Below are 19,465 nucleotides of genomic sequence, written 5' to 3'. Positions count from 1 at the left end.
TTGTTTCTTTTCATCACTTCCTTTCCTTGCGTCTTAGCTCCACCCCCTTAGGATGCGAGGGAAGGATGCAAGGATGAGATGCGAGGAGAGAAGCGTGGAAGCGAGTCGAATGGAATATCCTCGCTCTCTCAAACGCCACTTCACAGCGACATCAATTAATGATGTTCAGCTGGATGACCTCACTGCGCTTCAGGGATCTGCCGTTATGTTGTTGGAGTTTGGTTAATAACAACATTCTTAATAAAGCAAAATGCACTGATAGTATGTGAAATGTCTGGGTTATTCAACAATACATCATTTATCGCATCTTTTGTGCAGCTTTGCATATCCAAACATGTAAGGATCAATTAATTACAATACTCATTGTAATAATATTATTATTTAATTATATTTCACACTAAATTCCATCACATCATCAAAGGACTTTTTGTTGAGAGTGTGGTAGATGTAAAGGAGGAGGGGAATTTATACGTGCGTCAGGTTTTTCGACAAGAAACACTTCCACATAGAATACACCTGTGTATCCTCGCTCATAGAGCCTCTGGAAGCTTCCTCACTCCTCGTTCCTCACCTCCTCGAGATGCAATTAGAGAATCGATATGTCCTTCAAGATGTCTAACTTCGTTTGATTTCCGGGTCACGGGCTGGAGGACGGAGGCAGAGGAACGAGGAAACGAGGAAGCATCAATTTGAGTATTGAGAGGCACCCACATAGTCATGATACTCTAGACACAGAAACCCAACAGTGTCCTGATTAATATTATGACAGTCTTGCCGCAATAAAATAATTCATTTGTTTATACTTATGTCCAATATGTCAAATTCCATTCTATCCATTAAAGGTATGAAGGTACAAACGATGTATCCAGCAACAAGGAAGGGTACAAGTTATCATGCTACTATATTTCTGAGAGTGTAGTTTTAATCAGGTTCAATGTATCTGACATAAAAAAAAAAATCAATGTTTACAGTGATTTGCATTCATATGTGCTGAAAATTTCATATGTGACACCTTACCCAAAGATGGAAAAAAACAACACACTTAACTGTCTATAATATTTCCATACTGAAATAACATAAAATAAAAATAATAACTACAAAATATGAGTCTGAGTCTTCATTCTTTCATTATGTTGGCTTGAGAAGGCCACCATACTGTTTTGCTTTATAAGCTTCTTCTTCTTCTTCTTATTATTATTCTGAGACCCCCAAAATTTAATTGCTACTTCTCCCAGAGCTTTCCACCTACCTGCACCAAACTCGGCACAGACCTGACTCGAGTTGCTATGACTTTTCTAAGTGATCGGTATTCCGGAATTCCGGAATTCCGGTACAGAAGCTCAAAGTGGCCAAAATTCCCATTGACTTGCATTAAAAATTTCTGACTGGTATAACTCCTTGAGCTCTCAAGCGATTTCCACCAAACTCAGCACAGTCCTTCAGGCTGATCACACTGGTCAGGCTCTATCTTTCCAAACTGATCGGACTTCCGGTATTCCTGTTGCGGACGGTGAAACTTCCCGAACACTCCCATTCACTTACATTGAATGTAACCTGGCTCCAACTGTCAAAACTCACACACACCTGAGTACACACGGTCGATCTCCAAAAGTATTGGAACACCGAGTGGCTCCAAAAGTATTGGAACACTGTCTAGCTCTAAAAGTATCGGAACACTGTCTAACTCTAAAAGTGTTGGAACACTGTCAAGCTCCAAAAGCATTGGGACGCCGCCTTAGCTCCAAAAGTATTGGGATGCCACCTAGCTCCAAAAGCATTGGGACACTGTCTAGCTGATGTCTTGCTTTCTCAAGCCAACATTATAATTTGTCGTGACGAACTTTACCAATCTAGTTTTCAATTACATTGTCTCATGTCTGGGCGCACGGTGGCTTAGTGGTTAGCACGTTCGCCTCACACCTCCAGGGTTGGGAGTTCGATTCCCACCGTGGCCCTGTGTGTGTGTGTGTGTGTGTGTGTGTGTGTGTGTGTGGAGTTTGCATGTTATCCCCGTGCTGCGGGGGTTTCCTCCAGGTACTCCGGTTTCCTCCCCCATGCATGGTATGTCTAAAGTGTCTAAAGTGTACGTAGTGTATGAATGGGTGTGTGAGTGTGTATGTGATTGTGCCCTGCGATGGACTGGCACCCTGTCCAGGGTGTACCCCGCCTTGTGCCCCATGCTCCCCATGCTCCAGGGTTCCCTGTGACCCTGAAAAGGATAAGCGGTATAGAAGATGGATGGATGTCTCACGCCTAAGAAATGTAAGAAACAGTGAGAAATGTAACAACATGCCCCGCTCTCCCCTACACCATTACCAGGACAAATTAGGATTTGTTAAAAAAAAAAACAAACAAACAACAACAAGCACATTTAGAGTGCATTTACTAACCCATTATTTTGCCAGAAAAGCAGATTTACGTTTTCCTCTTTTCTCCCCACAAAGAGATTTTATCCTACATGCGAATTATATAGACCCAAGGCTACTACTTCACACAGAGTACTGTGTAGTAGGCGGTATTATAGGCTATAGCTGTGCGGAAAAGCCCTGTGAGGGAGTTAATTCACACCTCGCTTCCTCTACAGTTACGTTGGACGTTGCAGAAGGAAGCAAAACAAGTCAACTTATCGGGTTGTCTGAAAGACATCAACCTTGTCTTACTTGTGGTATCGCCTGCAGTGATTTCCGAGAGCATGACTAGCACAAAGATGCTGGAATTCCCTCAGGTAAACCGCGTCCACTTACTGATACAGAACAACAGTAATACTGACTCATTTCGGAAGTTCGGCTTTATTCTGTGTGACTGTAGGACATTTTAGTAATAGTTACGACAGGAAATGAAAGGAAATGTATCTCATGGATTGATTTCCCTAGACTATAGTATACTCTGTTTATTTAACAGCATGCTTAATATTGTTTTTAGTGAGCATAAGTGTGCCCATGCGCACTCAAAGGTCTATAAGCTCAATATGAAATGAAGTCTAAAACACAGCCATTAAGTCTAGTTTTAGGTTTATTTTAAATGCGGTTTATTTGAAATGTGTTTGTTCTGTCACAGCAGTTGAATACAGTGTAAGAGGAACTTATAAAATGCAACAAATCATTGTTGTGCTTAATGTACTTGCAGTTCCTGTTCAAGTTTATTGAGCACATAACTGGGAGTAGAACCACTGATAGAAAGACATCTTTACAAGAGATGGCCCTTATTATCTCTATAGTATGCACTTAGAGCAAATGGAAATAAAAGGGTGAATAAAAGTTGCTTAAGTCCACTGTCTCTAAGATTTTTTTTTTTCTTCTGAGAGAAGCCACCCAGTTATCCCACATATACTTGAGTGTTTATTAGAAACACACACTGTTCTCAGACCTGCCACTTTAATGATTTTTTAATGAAGTTTACTAAAAGTATAGTACTGCAAATATATATATTATAGTTATAGGCTACAGTTTACTTTTGTTACACTGTCATGTATATGTATTATTGTGTATTCTAGTTTAAGTACTAGTGCAATAGAATACTTTTTATTCTAGTATTTCTTTCAAGTATGCTTGAAGATAAGTGCACTAGATGCGAAGTATTCTATAAGTATTTTAGTTCTAGATGTAGTGATATATAAGGGTATAAAATACACATATATAAGTATGCAAAATACACAGCTCTCACATGAAATTTAGATTCCAGTAATATGTAATATGTTACTAATAAGAATTTTTTTTTTTTTTTTTTTTTTTTTTTTTTTACAAGCTTTTATAATTGTATGTGGAGAAGAGATTAGGTTTTACTCATATAATTTGAATCTATTTTACTGTGTCGCTTGTCACCTGAAGTTTGGATAATAACTTGTCTCAACAAACTAATCAGTGTTTTTTTTATGCATCAGATGACAGCAGTAATAAAGCATTTGTCCTAAGTTCAGGAGATCGTGTTCACGTCCTGATGACGCCAAGCGTGGCTTTTGTCATTTTTTCCTTAAAGACTTTTAACAATTACACGTGTGACAGTTTTTGATATCTTATCGCAACACAAGTCAGAATCCCCATGAAATCCCTTGAGATATCAAAGAGAAACTTTTAAGCAAAGAAATGTTCCTCATACTGTATAAGCCTTCCATTTCTGTACTTGTAATTATTAGCACTTCTCAGGTCTTGGCAATTCTCATCTTCACTGTAAAACAAAATGAAACAGAGCTTTTTCATCTCTCTGACCCTATATTTGAGCACAACGTGTTAATGAGTTACAGTGTGGATTGGACTATTTTGTGCAGCCCTTACCGTTTGTTGCATTTTGTAGCTTAGTAATGAGATGCAGCTGAAAATCATGCACAAGGTGAAGAGTGGAGAGCTGAGCATCGACGACGCGCTGGACCAGGCCAGAAGAGACAAACTGCAGCTGCTCCAGAGGAACTTCGATTTAGAGGTGCGGTGGCAAGAGCTATAAATATATATCTATAGAAAATTGTTTGAAACTCAAAGCTCTGAGGGAAAAGCACTAGACAAGTTTGTGCTTTCGCTTCTTTAACTTAATACAGAAATGCACTCGGCATGAAGGTGAAGTTGGAAGCGCTGCTGCTTCTCAGCTCCAGGATCCCTGGTTTGATCCTGAGCGTGATTTACTGTCTGTATGCAGTTTCTGTGCATATCCTCCCAGTGTGGGTTTCCTCTTGGTTATCTGGTTTCCTCCTACCTCCTAAAATCATGCCAGTAGGTGAACTGGCTAAGATAAATTACCCATAATGTGGGAATGTGTCTGCATGGCGTCCTGTGATGGACTTGCGTCTCATCCAGGGTGTATTCCCACTTCACTACCACTGTGACCCTGATCAGGATAAAGCTCTTATTGAAGATGAATTAATTCACACACCAGGTTGGTGTCATATATAGTAGGGTACATAAGTATGTAAATGACTTGCTTTCATGTTTATAGTAATGTTTATAATGAAATAGAGGTATTTTACCATGTATTATAATGAGCAATTTTATTCCAGTAATGAACAGTTTCATCTAGTTAACTGTCCGATTATTATTCAGTCATCTTAAAGCATATTATTCACTAATTATACTGAAACGTATAGGACAAGTTTAAATACTTTAAGAGTGCGAGAAATGTCTAGACTAGACAATGGGTCCTGAGACTTTAAGGAGTTAGTGCTAGTTGGAAAAAATTAGCCTCAAACCTGCCTTGCAGTCCTTCAGGTCTGAGGCTTCTCAAAGATCACAACGATCATAATCATTGTCTCTTCAAGCACAGGGATTTTACTTAATTTGGTACAAGACTTTGAGAGCCAAATGTTATGCGTTCAAAAAAATTAGCTAAATTGTGTGTGTTGAATTCTCAAAGAAATTTATGTCAGTTTGTGATGTTAAGACATTTGTTTATGTGGAATTTTATGAATTCACTGGAATGCTTCCCATAAGGAACTAAAGAAACTGGCTAGCCCGCTTTTCAAGGGACTTGCCCAGCTAGAACTGGAACCAATCACAGGCAGTCACTGTAGAATACTCCACCTTTCTTTTTTCTAAAACACGTTTGTTGACAGAAGAGGAAGTTTTTTTTTTTTTTTTTTTATAGCCATAGTAATAATTGTTTTGTCTGTTATTCATTGTTCTATTGCAGGAAAAACAAGCCTCGCAGTACAACTTCAGTGTGCACAAATATAATTCTTATATATGGCAAAAAAGGGTATTCCAGGTATGAAACAAACCACACACATATTTATTGTTTTATTGTGATGTAAAGAGAGAATACCTGTAGACAAGTAAAAAAACAAAAAAAAAACAAATAAAAACCACACAGAAACAATGAACAAAAAACAACGTATACTTTATGCCAAAAGTTTGTGGACACCTGACCATCACACCCATATGCGCATTTTTGAACATCCCATTCCAGATTGCGTCTCGCTTCGCTGTTATAATAACCTCCACGCTTCTGAAAGGCTTTCCACTAGATCTTGTAACGTAGTTGTGGGGATTTGCTCATTCAAACACATGAGCATTATATATAGGCCTGGGGTGCAGTCGGCATCCCAGAAGTGTTCAGTGGGGTTGAGGTCAGGGCTCTGTGCAGGCCATTTGAGTTCTTCATGGACCTTGCTTTGTGCACAGGGATATTATCATGCTGGAACATGTTTGGGCCTTTTAGTTCCAGTGACAGGACATTGTAATGCTACAGCATACAAGACATCCTGGACAATTGTATGCTTCAAACTTTGTGGCAACAGTTTAGGGAAGACCCACATATGGGTGTGATGGTCAGTTGTCTACAAATGTATAAAGTGTATGTTTGTAAGTTGGAAAGGGGGTTTGTAATTTCAGCTGTCCTTACTGCTTGTCACAGTGAAATTCTTTAAAGTGTCATCAGTGCATTAGAGGAATGTTTGTCTCCTCAGATTGATTTCAGCACAAAGATGGTTTGCAGTATTGAGAAAGGCATTGTGAAGAGGCAGTTTTCTTTTGAGGCCATTAAAAACTGCCATGATGCTGCAGGGACCAGGTTCACAGTGTTGTTCAAGGACCACCATGAATACGAGCTGGAGGCTATGTCTCCACAGGACAAGCAAAAAGTGAGTTTGAACATTTTTGACGCTGCAAAGACATTGGCTGACCAATACTAATGCCAAACCAATGGTTCTCTGTCCCAACCCTGTACAATGTCTGCTATCGATTATTATTATTAGCTAATTATTAGATTATTCGCTAATTTAAAGTCTCCGTGAAGTGCCTTTAAACTGGTGCAGCGCTATTTGATGTGTCGACGTAATTTCGACCGTAATTTCGACTTCAACAAGAAGTCATGGTGAGACATGTCAGGTGGCTCCTCCCCCTTTTTAAGTAGCCAATAGCGTTTAGCTTATCTCACAGCCTGGGCTAAGCTGTACTTGACATGTAGTACCATCCATTGGTACCGTGGATTTTTATAATGTTTGGGGTGGGACACTTCCGATTCCATAGAGCATTTGATTGGAAAGAAAATCTGATGAGAATCTGAAGTGCAGAATGATGTCATCAAAATTGTTGATCCGTATTGGTGGTAGAGAGACTGTACATTTTTAATGCATGTGTCTTCTAAATGCGAATTTTGTCATTGTTTTGGAGCACACTAGCTTATAGATAACCTTTAGGGTAACATATTTATACTAAAAGCCACAATACTTCAATTTTGATTTCATAGGGACTTTAAGGATGGGATCCTCAGGCTTGGGACTGGGAAACCACTGTACGACAATTTCTATTTCAGTTCCTTTCACTACATAATTCCAGTGCCCTCCACTAATATTGGCACCCTTGGTAAATATGAACAAAGAATATATATATATATAAAGCTCTCTATTCTGTGAGTCTCGGAGATTCTATCTCTTGCCACGCTTTCTGTCTTGGACTTTCCCCAAAAGATCAAAAGGTTATACAATAAAAACAATTTTCACAGCCTTCTTTGCTCATATTTACCAAGCGTGCCAATATTAGTGGAGTGCACTGTACGTAAACATTTATAGCTATAAAACATAGAAGCTTCATTAATTATGAAAGTCAACAGTTTATTATTATTATGTCATCTGTCAATATGCGCTGTAGAGATTTAACCAAATATGAATACATTATTCAGAATGAACAGATAATATGTTCTAAACAGATACAAATACAGATACGAATAAGAGGTGTCTCCTTTCTAGAAAACGTGCTAGAAAGGTCCACAGGGCATCTGGTCGAGACTTAATTTTTTTCATCATGATTGGGCTCATGCTGGACTTGACAAAAAAGTTGTGAAAGTGAGAGGGGTGTTTTTTTTTTCCTGCATTCATGCATGAGCGTGCAGTCATTTCGGAAAATTGAACCAAGTACATTAGTTAGAATATATCGCTGGCAGGTACAAAACAATTACAACGTGAGAAAACAGCCCTGTGCAAATCTCTAGTCAAAACCACTTATGAACTTGTAAGATATAGCTGATGCCTAGGAACTGTCAGAGCCATAATTCACAGAGCATGCTGAAAGTAATTACCTTTCTACCTTGGGTTTTTTCCCCCCAGTGTTTTCCAGGAGCATTGTGGAATGGTTCCTTAAAATAAACAGATACAGATAGTGGAATTATTACCCTCCTCACCCTCCCCCTCCCCAACCCCCAACTTGTTTTCAAGTAAATAGTTTCCTTATATATACAGTACATCTAACATTCAAGTATGTCTGCTCTCTTTAGATCATGGAACTGATCAATCAAATTATCTACAGGAATATCCAACCTGCAGACATTTATGAGAAGTCCGAAGAGCCATCAGTGTCCCCGAAAAGACTTCATGAGGGCCAGCTGCTTCTGCAGCGAGGAGGGCTAGCATCGTTCAAATGGAAGAAGTATGCACATGTTCAGCTTCATTAATTCTTTTCTAATTTAGTATCATTAATCAGCTCGCTGGCTTCGCAGCTTTATTCACACTTAAAAAAAAATCTAAAATTACTATTATCTGGTGCTTTACGTAGTAGAAATAAACTTATGACCAGCTAGTTATTCTAAGTATAATAATGTTCACACAGTCCTAGACTCAACCCTTGAGGGACACCACATGATAACTGAGTCATTGTAGAAGAAAAACTCCCTAATTTCACAGTAAATGTCCTATCTTTTAGAAAGGAGGCAAACCACTGAAGGGCCATACCCTGGATACATCCAACCATACACTCGAGATGATTGAGAAGCCTATTATGGTCGATACGGTAGAATGCAGCACGGATAGCTGATAAAACTAAGGCAACATGTGAACCAGAAGCCATGGAGTGAAAAATATCACTGGTGACCTTCAGCAATGCAGATTTGGTGCTGTGCAAAGATCTAAAGCCAGACTGAAATGTATCTCAAATGTTAAATGTATTTAGATAGTAGTAGAGCAAGACAGTTCTCTCCAGAATCTTGGAAATAAGGCAGTTCAGAGATTGGCCTATAATTATTTTGTAATTCCGGATCAAAAAAAAAAGAAAAGATTGTAATTGTAGATGCCATACTGTCATGTCAGGAGAGGCGGAGACAGATGCAAGTGCAGATAGCTTTAATACAAACACCACCAAACACAAAACACGAACTTAGAACTAGTGGCATAAATACCAAGGCTAGGAATAAACATCAAACAAAGACCATAAACACAGCAGCAGAGACAACAGTAAAGAAAGACAAACCGCAAGACAAGGAGTGCAGTGCAAACTGTGGCGAATATCCACATAAGTGTTCGTAAACATGAATGTGCAGATGGTCATGTGACCATGATGCAGTGAGATGCAGTGGCTGCTGGGAACTGTAGTCCAGAGTTTCCTTTTCTGATATTACCTGACACATACTGCAGCTAATAGTTGTAAAAAAAGTCTTTATAATGGAAACACTGATTTGCATAAGTATTCAGCCACCTTGCTGGTTTAGGTGTGTTCTCTAACAAACCTCCAGGTGTATTTACATTCAGATGACACGACACTTAATTGCATACGCTCGGACTCCGTTTAACTAATTATGAATACTTATGCAGTCATATATGCAGTCACAAATTTTGATATTTATTTGTAAATAATTGAGCAATAATTTTTTGTTTGTTTTAGCCGTACTTCAGAATGATGGGCTATTTTGTGTAGATTCCTGACACATAATTCCGGTTCAGTCTATTTCAGTTTCAGGTTATAACACTGGAAACTGTGGAAAAATTCAAGCAAGTTATGCACTAATGCAAGGCACTGTAACTGTGAAAGTTATGGAAAAAGATAACGCCTACACTATTTAAACACAGTCAACTATCAGATATAGTCCAAGGCGTACAAAATGAAGTAAAAAAAAAAAAAATAGGCCGGGTGAATACTTTTGTGTTAAGAAAGAAATGACTTGAGAATGCAAAGGGAAATTACAATACTTTGCCACACAAGGGAAATGAAAAACATGAGGTATCTACACAAGGAACTAAATAACTTCTAAAGGAGAAACAGGTATTGGTAATAATGAGTAATAGTTTCGCTAATGATACTGACCGTTTTAAAGTGGGAGTGTCTAAAAAGCATGACGCTGAGATGGTAGAATAATGATTGGCTAATGATATGATATTAATCCATTGGTAAAGCTCTCGAATGAAGAGCAGTTTCATAAGCAGAGAGCAGGTTCGGTAATATTTGATATATATGCTGATATTTGCTAGGTAGGGCAGTGGTAGCTTAGTGGTTAAGAAGTCGGGCTACTGCTTATAAGGTTGTGAGTTCAAATCCCGGCACTACCAAGCTGCCACTGTTGGGACCGTGAGCAAGGCCCTTAACCCTCGACTGCTTGGATATATAAAAAATGCAAGTTGCTCTGGATAAGGGTGTCTACCAAATGTAAATATATATTTATGAGCTGTGAATGTTCTGGAATTTTATGTGATTCGGTATTAATATTTTGTTGGCCAGGTATGAGGCATATCTCTATACAGGACACATGACCCTGCTCTCGACAGGACATTGCCAGTACGAGGATGAGGCAGATGTTCCCATGTCCTCCAACCTGCCAATCATCATTCACTTCTCCGATGGCACTGCCAGTGTAGAGAGCCACTGCAGCTGTGACTCTCTGTTTATGCTACTCACTAACAAGAATGAGTTCAAGTGAGTTTTCTAGATCTTAGTTAAAATCTTCGCGAAGCTTATTCGATATGATTATTTTTTTTTTGTTCACTTCAGCTCAGGATATGCTATTAAGTGACATCTGGAAATGATAAAGGAAAATCTGATTTCTGTTATCTCTTCTAGTTTCCGGATTCCAGTAAATGGACAGATGAGTACAGAGGTCATTAGGAGTGAACGGGATGCCTGGGTTAAAGCTATTAACAAGTTGTGCATGGACTGGAAATGCAAATCTCAGTCTGAGCATGTGTATGAAGAACTCAGTGAATCTGCCAAGATTGCAGAAACCATTAAAGTGTGTCAGTCTGAAGGTGAGAGAGAACCAGAGGCTGAGACTGACAGGATGCAGAACAATTGTGGGTCTGTTTTAACGCCACTGCAGCCAAGACCCTGTGTACCTGTTCCATTGCCGGGGCCAGTGCTCGAACCGGTGTGCCATCCTGCCCTGCGGCCAGAAGATGTGCCTGACTTAAGGTTACCATCTACACCAGTGAAAATGCCAGAGCCAGAGCCAGTGCCACAACTTGGAACCGTGACATCACCAGTGTCTACTTCAGCCCTGACTCCTGCTCCACCCCTACCACCTCCTATGCCCAAGAAGAGCAAGCCACAAACACTGACACAGAGAACCAAGGTCTTTCACTGGGACGTCATTACACAAGACAAGGTATTGTATTTTCAGTTTTGTGCTAAAGGCATATGTATCAATATTCTGTAATGCTAAAACGTACCCAAAGGTAATGAAATGAAACGTTTCTACATATAACAAATACGGTAAAGAAACTTAAATAGTAAAAATGTAAATCCTATATTTGGTGTGTAAACTGTATCAGTTCTCTTAGTTCTACAGTGGTGCTTGAAAGTTTGTGAAAACTTTAGAATTTTCTATACATCTGCATAAATATGACCTAATAAGTCCTAAAAATAGATAAAGAGAACCCAATTAAACAAATGAGACAAAAATATTATACTTGGTCATTTATTTATTGAGGAAAATGATCCACTGTAACATATCTGTGAACCTCTAGGAGTAGCAGTTAATTTAAGGTGAAATTAGAGTCAGTTGTTTTCAATCAATGGGATGGCAATCAGGTGTGAGTGAGTTTTATTTATAAGAACAGGGATCTATCAAAGTTTGATCTTCTCAACAATTGTTAGTAGAAGTCTAACAGACAGGAAAATATTACAAAATTATCCCTAAAGAGTTTGGACTCCAGATAGATCAACAAAGATCACTCCAAGAGAAAGACATGTAATAAGGATACAAAGGAACCCAGAGTAACTTCTAAGTAATTAAAGGCGTCTCTCACATTTGCTAATGTTAATGTTCATGAGTCCACCCTCAGGAGAACACTCAACAACAATGGTGTGAATGCCAGGGTCACAAGGAGAAAGCCACTGCTCTCCTAAAAGAATAATGCTTCCACTCTGCAGTTTGCTCAAGATCACATGGACAATCCAGAAGGCTATTGGAAAAGTTGTTTTGTAGAGAGTTGAGACCAAAATAGAACTTTCTGGTTTAAATGAGAAGCGTTATGTTTGGAGAAAGGAAAATACTGCATTCCAGCATAAGAACCTTATCCCATCTGTGCAATATGGTGGGGGTAGTGTCATGGTTTGGGCCTGTTTTGATGCATCTGGGCCAGGATGATTTGCCATCATCAATGGAACAATGAATTCTGAATCATACCAGCGAATTTTAAAGGAAAATGTCAGGACATCTGTCCATGCTCTGAATCTGAAGAGAAAGTGAGTCATGCAGCAAGACAATGACCCTAAACACACAAGTCATTCTACCAAAGAACGGTTAAAGAAGAGTAAAGTTAATGTTTTGGAATGGCCAAGTCAAAGTCGTGACCTTAATCCAAGAGACATGTTGTGGAAGGATCTGAAGCAAGCAGTTCATGTGAGGAAACCCACCAACATCCCAGAGTTGAAGCCGTTCTGTACTGAGGAACGGGATAAAATTCCTCCAAGCCGATGTGCAGGACTGATCGACAGTTAACGGAAACGTTTAGTTACAGTTATTACTGCACAAGAGGATCACAACGGATACTGAAAGCAAAGATTCACATACTTTTGCCACTCGCAGATATGTAATATTGGATGATTTTCCCCAATAAATAAGTGACCACGTGTAATATTTTTGTCTCATCTGTCTAATTAGGTTCTCTTTATCAACTTTGAGTGCTTGTGTGAAAATGTGATGATGTTTTAGCTCACATTTCTGCAGAAATATAGAAATTCTAAAGGGTTTACGGTCTTTCAAGCACCACTGTACATCCTTTCGTTGCGGACCACCAGGACGGTTTTCTTACGAACTGGTAGAGTACTCCCATTTACTTGTACCCTTACCGAGTACCAAAAGCAGTGTATGGCAGTAGCCATAATCCCACGCTGGGTAGCTTATAAAAGGTTCATACTACTTCACAATCATTCCCATTCTGGTCTTGTCTAGGAGTTGAAGAAGTGGATCCAAGATGCAGTCTAACCTTTATTTCTGGCTGATTCTGTTATTGTTAAATCTCAAACGTCAAAGGACTGTGCATCGATGCAAACCTTGAACGAGCATTATTTTAGTGTGTAGAAATTAGAAATTGAGTTGATGAGAATGGCCAGCGGACGAGTGTGACATAGTGTCCCAACAGTAGCCTTATTTTACAGGCGTACCCATGTGGGGTCACGATCACAAGGTGATTGCTTTGCTGTTACTCTGCAAGGAAACAAGCAAGCAGCAATACTCCACTAATTCCAAAGGATGTTGCCCTGATGATCCAGTTGTAGAACCATGGTCACATGTACACATGCATGCACCTCATGGTACATAAGGTTTTATAGGAAAATCGCTTGCTAGGTTGTTTCAAGAATTCTTGAAAACTTGCTCCAAAATTGTGCAGATTTTGACTGTTGCACTTGCATCTGTAGTACATAGATGGGTTTTGTTGAAGTGTTCATCTGAATAGTGACCTGTGACATAATGTAAATGCAAAAATTAGTCAGAAACATTTTTTAAGAAATCTGAAATGGGATTTTTTTTTTTTTTTTTTTTTTTTTCGGCTGCTACATTAAAATAGAAGTCTTCAGCAGAGTACTGTGTATTGTTTTGGATACTCATACAACAGAATATAATGTGAGAACATAAACATAACATCATGCTACACTGCAGAGTCTATACAAGATTACATTGACCTCTTATAGATTTGGAATTAAAAATGATTCATAGTCCTGATTACAAACTGGCCCATTTTTGAACAGAACACAACATTATGTATCCCACCATGACCGAATGCTTTGTATTTTCCCTGAGCTCATATATTCAGGGCAGAGTGTGTGAACTGTGATTCGGATCGTTCGTGCCTATGGTTTATTTATTGCAGGTTCCTGTGGGGAAAATGAAGATATTGACTGTTTTTGCTGCTGTTACAGATTGCGAAGTCATTGTGGGCGCGCGGAAGTCCTCGAGAAATTGAAATCGACACATCGCGTCTCTATGAGCAATTTGGAGTCAAAGACTTGGGGCACTTTTCTAACACGGAGTCCAGTAATCATGTTGAAATCCTGCTGAATCCCAAAATCGCGCACAATTTCAGTGAGTATTGGAATTACCACAAAAAACGCCTTAGAACACCACAAAGAGAGGTGACTATATATATATATATATATATATATATATATGTATGTATGTATATATTGTAATTAAAACGATCATTTACTTTAAGCATAAGTGAATGTAAATACATCATATAGTTTAATATTATATGCATGCATTTATTGGCACCTTTTAAGAGAACGGGCAAATGCGACTGTAAGTACAAAATTAGACATCATGATTGAAATTTTCCACCTTAACAAGTGGATAAACTATGTACCCTTCCTCTAGCAATTATAGAAATATTTTCATTAGAATGTCTTTTTGTCTTTTTGTTATATCATGTTCCCACGGGAAGACACCTGATGCCTGTTGTAAAATATGGTGGTTAATCACTGACTTGCAGATTTGAACCCTGTTGAACTCCTGTGGTCTGAAAAGGGAAGTCCGCATTCATAAACCTAAGAATATAAAGAACTGTGAAATGTTCTGCATGGAGTCTCTAACCATGTTAGACATTACAGGAAGACGCTCAGGGCGGTGGCTCTTTCTTTGGAAGGCTTCATCCTTGTTTAAGCTTAAAATATCGCTCATTCCATTCATTTCATCTGTTGCTTATTTGAATAAAATGTGCCAATAATTCAGAAGTTGACAGTATATCCTTGCATAACACTTTAAATGAGATTCCATGAAGCTGCACTGAGTCTTGGTCTTTAATTTAGGCATTAATAATCTTCACCATCGATTAGTTCTAATGCCTGGGAATTGGGAGGATGGCCCGCATTGTATTTTTGGTTTGGTGAACCTGACTGTGAGGTGAGTATTTGTATATCTTGCAGAAGCAATCACGGCGGATGTGTTATTGATCCCTCTGGAAGGATTAGGGCAACAGGAACAGCAAAGCAGGCCATTAAAACCCAACAGCGGATCACTTAAGGATAACGTCACAGCTCACAAAACTCCACTCGGATAACTTTTCAGCATATTGTTAAGCAAGGCAGATAAAGTCAGGCTTTGAGAGCAAGTCGATAGTATTTTTGATTGCATGTTTGCTGTTAAAGAAAAAAAAAAAGGTAAACTGCTTAAGCTATTGCATTCATCTGGCTGATTCTTTTCTGGTAGAGCTGGTGGGTAATCAGCATAAAAGTCAATTGTGTCCGCACGTATGAATAATTACTTCACACCCCACCGGTCGTGACATTTTAGCTTGGATATATCTTAAAGCTTCCAGACTTAGCGTAGTTCAAACACCTAAATCATATATGTTCATAGATACATCTATGTGGAAGCCTGAATAACAGACTGCTTTGTGTCATGCAGACGGCAGATGTTATGTCTGCCACCAGATGGCGTCATATCAGCAATATGTACAGTGTAATGCTGAACAATATTGCAATATTGGAAAAAAAAAAGGTTACCTCTGTGGTTTCAAAAGATTACATTTTATGGATTCAGGCTGATAGCACTGCTGGAAATACATTGGTATCTTTGGAAAGGGGGCAAATGTTACAGCTGAAACCTTTTCCCTTTGTGAATTTGTGGATGAGTCCCCCCCTTTGATCACTCTTAGATGATGGATTGAAGATGTAATTGTATATGCTACTACACTACCACTGTGCTTCTAGCAATTTTTTTTTTAAAGGAAACCCTGAAATAAGTTTATTGCAGGATAAAACAGGGCTGTGACTGTTGTTATTGAACTAAGACAACATGGAGTTTCTGCTATGAAGCACTTCACTGAATGCAATGACAGGCATAGTCTGCTCTTTTCTTGCATCCCTGCACTGAGCTATGATGTCTGAATTTAAAAAAATGTTTTAGGAGTCTAAGCAGAACTTTGACTTTGCTTTCAGTACATCACTTAATAGTCACAGTGCTCAACATTTTTAAGACCAGTATGAATATTCTACACATGCTTTTATTTTGTGAATAAACATTTTTAATGCATTGTTGCACTTTAAACAACAAAAGACCCATTTCCATTTTATTTATGCGCCTCTGAATTAACTTATAAAAATCGTGCAAAGCTATATTTTTCGGAAGCTACTAAGCACTCCCAACCATTAGGTCATAATATATCAGATTTAAGGATCACTTGGACGAAGACCAAATGGGAATTAGCTTTAGTAATAGCTTTAATGGAACATTTTTGTACACAAACCTTTTCTAACACATCTGCAATGTATCTGCAGGACAATTACCAGAAACAAAAAATTTGACCACATAGAACAAATCTCACCAAAGGTGTTGTTATGTGGTCTCATCCAAAACTGGAGCATGACATTCATTCATTCATTCATTCATTCATCTTCAGTAATCGCTTTATTCTGGTCAGGGCCATGGTGGATCCAGAGCCTATACCTTTGTGTGAGCCGGGAAAACACCTTGGATGGGATGCACGTCCATCACAGGGCACCATGCACAGGCATTCACGTTAACATTCACACCTTGGTTGCAATATAGAGTAGATAGTCCACCTACTGGCATGTTTTTAGGAGTGAACCTAGAGTAAACCCACATGAACATGTAGAGAACATGTGAAACTCCACACTGACATTAACCTGAGCCTGGGTTTGACCTCAGGTGCTTTCAGTTGAAAAAGTAGCCTAATCTCTGAAAAGACAAATTATAAAGATTTATAGCATGATTTACAAGTTCTTTAAAGTAAAGAATTCATGAAAGCAAAAATCTGTTTTTCTCCATGCCTTTGTTGACACTCTAACATCTGCTTACATTATAAGAGAGTTTTGAGTAAATGGCCTTTTTCACTCTTTTCTCAGTACAGGGAAATGTCAAAATTACTGTTTGTATAAATCTCCCATGAAGTGCAGATGGAGTAAATAGTTATTAGGTTGAAAACGCTGTACTGTTGCATTAGTATGCATGAATAAAAGTTTCATGGTGCCTTTTACTAAGTCACTATGCACGTCAAACAGGAGGTTAGGCTCAGGCATGTCCAGTCTGTCAGTAAGAGTGAGAGAATCAATGAACCGCAATTGTCTCAACACTAGCCTGGAAGAAAAACGTCTGGGTTAACCCTGTTCCTTGAGAAGGGAACGAGATGTTGCATGAGCTTCACGCTGTGGGACGTGCCTTTGTGCGTGACCGATATCTGAAGTCTGTGTAAAATCACGCCTATTTATAGGCCTGCCGTGGTCAGGTGACATGGCATTTTACGTGTCGCGTGACTATAAAATGGCATCTGTAAACCACGTCATCAGCTTCTCTTTGTCTGAAGCGAAGATGCAATTTACAGGCATACCCCAGTATGACAACGCTACGTAACGTCTCGTTCCCTGCTCAGGGAACAGAGTTTGACGTTCCCTTTCAAAGGGAACTCAATGTTGTGTAAGCTTCATGCTGTGGGAACCTACTCCGTCATACTGAGGGTATGGCCTGTCACAGAGGCTCCATCAATAGGGTCGTGGCTGGCCGAAATGGCGGGTATGTAGACCCTAATTGTAGAAGGAGCCAACTTTGCTGAGAAACGCTCCTGTAGGAACTCCAGTGCTGTAGCCATAGCACAGTTTAGTGGGTGTGACTGACGTTCCTCATTCTATGATAAAAAGGTTACCACTTGAATGCATACAATTTTCTTGTAGATGGTGCTCTAGCATTTAACATGGTCTCTACAACCTTGGTTGAGAGACCGGAATCTATGAGCTGGTGTCCCTAAGGGGCCAAACTCACAGTTTCCATAGTTTCCCTTAGAGGTTGTGAGGAGGTGACCCCCCTAGTGGAATGAGCCCTTATGCCCAGAGGCATAGCGAGACAGCGTGCCTCCTAAGCAATAAAGATTGCTTCCACTATCCAAATAGAGATGCACTGCTTTGACACAGCATCACCTCTACTGTCACTGCCAAGCAGACCAGCAACTGCTCCGACTTACACCACTGGCCGGAGCGGTGGACATAAGTACAAAGAGCCCTGACTGGACACAGTAGGTGCAATCTTCCTCATTCCGGTGTAATGAACAGGGGAGGGAAGAAAGCCTGTAACACTACCAGCTGGGCAGCAGATGTCGGCACTTAGGAAATAATCCAGCCCTGGCTATAGGTAGGCTTTGGCTAATCCAGGGGCAAAGTCGAGGCAGGAAGGGGCAACAGAGATGTCAGGGCCAGCCAAAAGAGCTACCTTTAGGGTCAGAAGCTTCTCTGAAGCTGACTCCAAGGGCTCAAATGGGGCACCTGACAGACCATCCCAGACCACAGAAGGTACCAGGAAAGTATGCGTTGTCTGCAGATGGGCCTCAGCCATCTAAAATCTTGCATAAACCTCAAAGTTAGAGGATGTTGCCCCACAGAGGCTCCATAAATACGGGCGTGGCTGGCCAAAATGGCGGCTACGTAGACCCTAATTGTAGAAGAAGCCAGCCCTTCTGAGAAACGTTCCTGTAAGTACTCCAGGACTGTAGCTATTGCACAGTGTACTGAGTCTCACTGATGTTTCTCACACCATGATAAAAAAGTTGCCACTTGAATGCATATAATTTTCTCATTGATGGAGTACGGCCCACACTTCTAGGCGATTTATATGCCACACTAGATGAGGGCTGCTCCAGAGACCATGAGGGAGGCATCTGACCTTACCCTCTTGTGATAAGAGACACCCCTACAGTGTGAGAAAAGTTAAAAAGTAGAAAAGTTCTCAGAGCACGTAGGCATCGCTGCGTTACACTGATTACTCTCAGAGGTTTCGTCCTTAGATGAAACCTCCGACTTTCAGCCACCACTGAACGGTCTCGTGTGCAATGGGCCCAATGGTATGACGTTGGCTGCTGCTGCCACAAGCCCCAACAGTCTCCGTAGAGACTGGAGGGGATGCCCAGAACTAACTTTATACTGCTTAATGTTGATAGGATTGCCTTACTCGTGTTGGGGATAGACATGCCCTCATCATATTCAAATCCCATATAACCCCCAGAAAAGTCATTCTCAAATGGAGAAACAACTTTCCCTGAGGTTCAATCTGAGCCCCAAGCTCCTTACATGGGCGAGAACAACATCTCGATGTTGAATCACCAACTTTCTGGACCACGCTAGAATTAACCAGTCATCCAGATAGTTTAGCACATGTATGCCCTGGAGTGACAAAGGAGCCAGTGCAGCATCCTTCGTGGACGTGTGAGGGGATAAACCTAGAGAAAGGAAGAACCAATATTGATACGCGTTGCCTCCAAACACGAACCTCAGGAACTTCCTGTGACTGGGTAATATTTCTATGTGGAAATAGGCATTGTTTAGATTTATCATCACAAACC

General features: G+C 39.9%; 1 protein-coding gene across 3 annotated transcripts in view; it reads left to right on the top strand.

Moving 5' to 3' along the window:
- Window positions 1-2,506: 2,506 nt before the first annotated feature.
- Window positions 2,507-19,465, top strand: part of LOC128619177 (uncharacterized) — a 50,801-nt gene continuing 33,842 nt past the window's right edge. The window contains exons 1-8 of one of the 3 annotated variants that reach the window (XM_053643162.1): window positions 2,507-2,725; window positions 4,291-4,416; window positions 5,614-5,688; window positions 6,389-6,562; window positions 8,194-8,345; window positions 10,404-10,598; window positions 10,743-11,283; window positions 14,043-14,205. In XM_053643162.1, the coding sequence (XP_053499137.1) occupies window positions 2,693-2,725; window positions 4,291-4,416; window positions 5,614-5,688; window positions 6,389-6,562; window positions 8,194-8,345; window positions 10,404-10,598; window positions 10,743-11,283; window positions 14,043-14,205 (1,459 nt within the window). In that variant the 5' untranslated portion in view covers window positions 2,507-2,692. Of the gene's footprint in view, window positions 2,726-4,290; window positions 4,417-5,613; window positions 5,689-6,388; window positions 6,563-8,193; window positions 8,346-10,403; window positions 10,599-10,742; window positions 11,284-14,042; window positions 14,206-19,465 lie in introns of those variants that run through there. The other 2 variants (XM_053643163.1, XM_053643164.1) reach the window with 2 other exon arrangements.

The sequence above is a fragment of the Ictalurus furcatus genome, chromosome 15 (assembly GCF_023375685.1).
Source record: "Ictalurus furcatus strain D&B chromosome 15, Billie_1.0, whole genome shotgun sequence".
NCBI classification, from domain to species: domain Eukaryota; kingdom Metazoa; phylum Chordata; class Actinopteri; order Siluriformes; family Ictaluridae; genus Ictalurus; species Ictalurus furcatus.
Note: the sequence above shows the minus strand (reverse complement) of the source record. Positions and strands in the feature narration are given on the sequence as shown.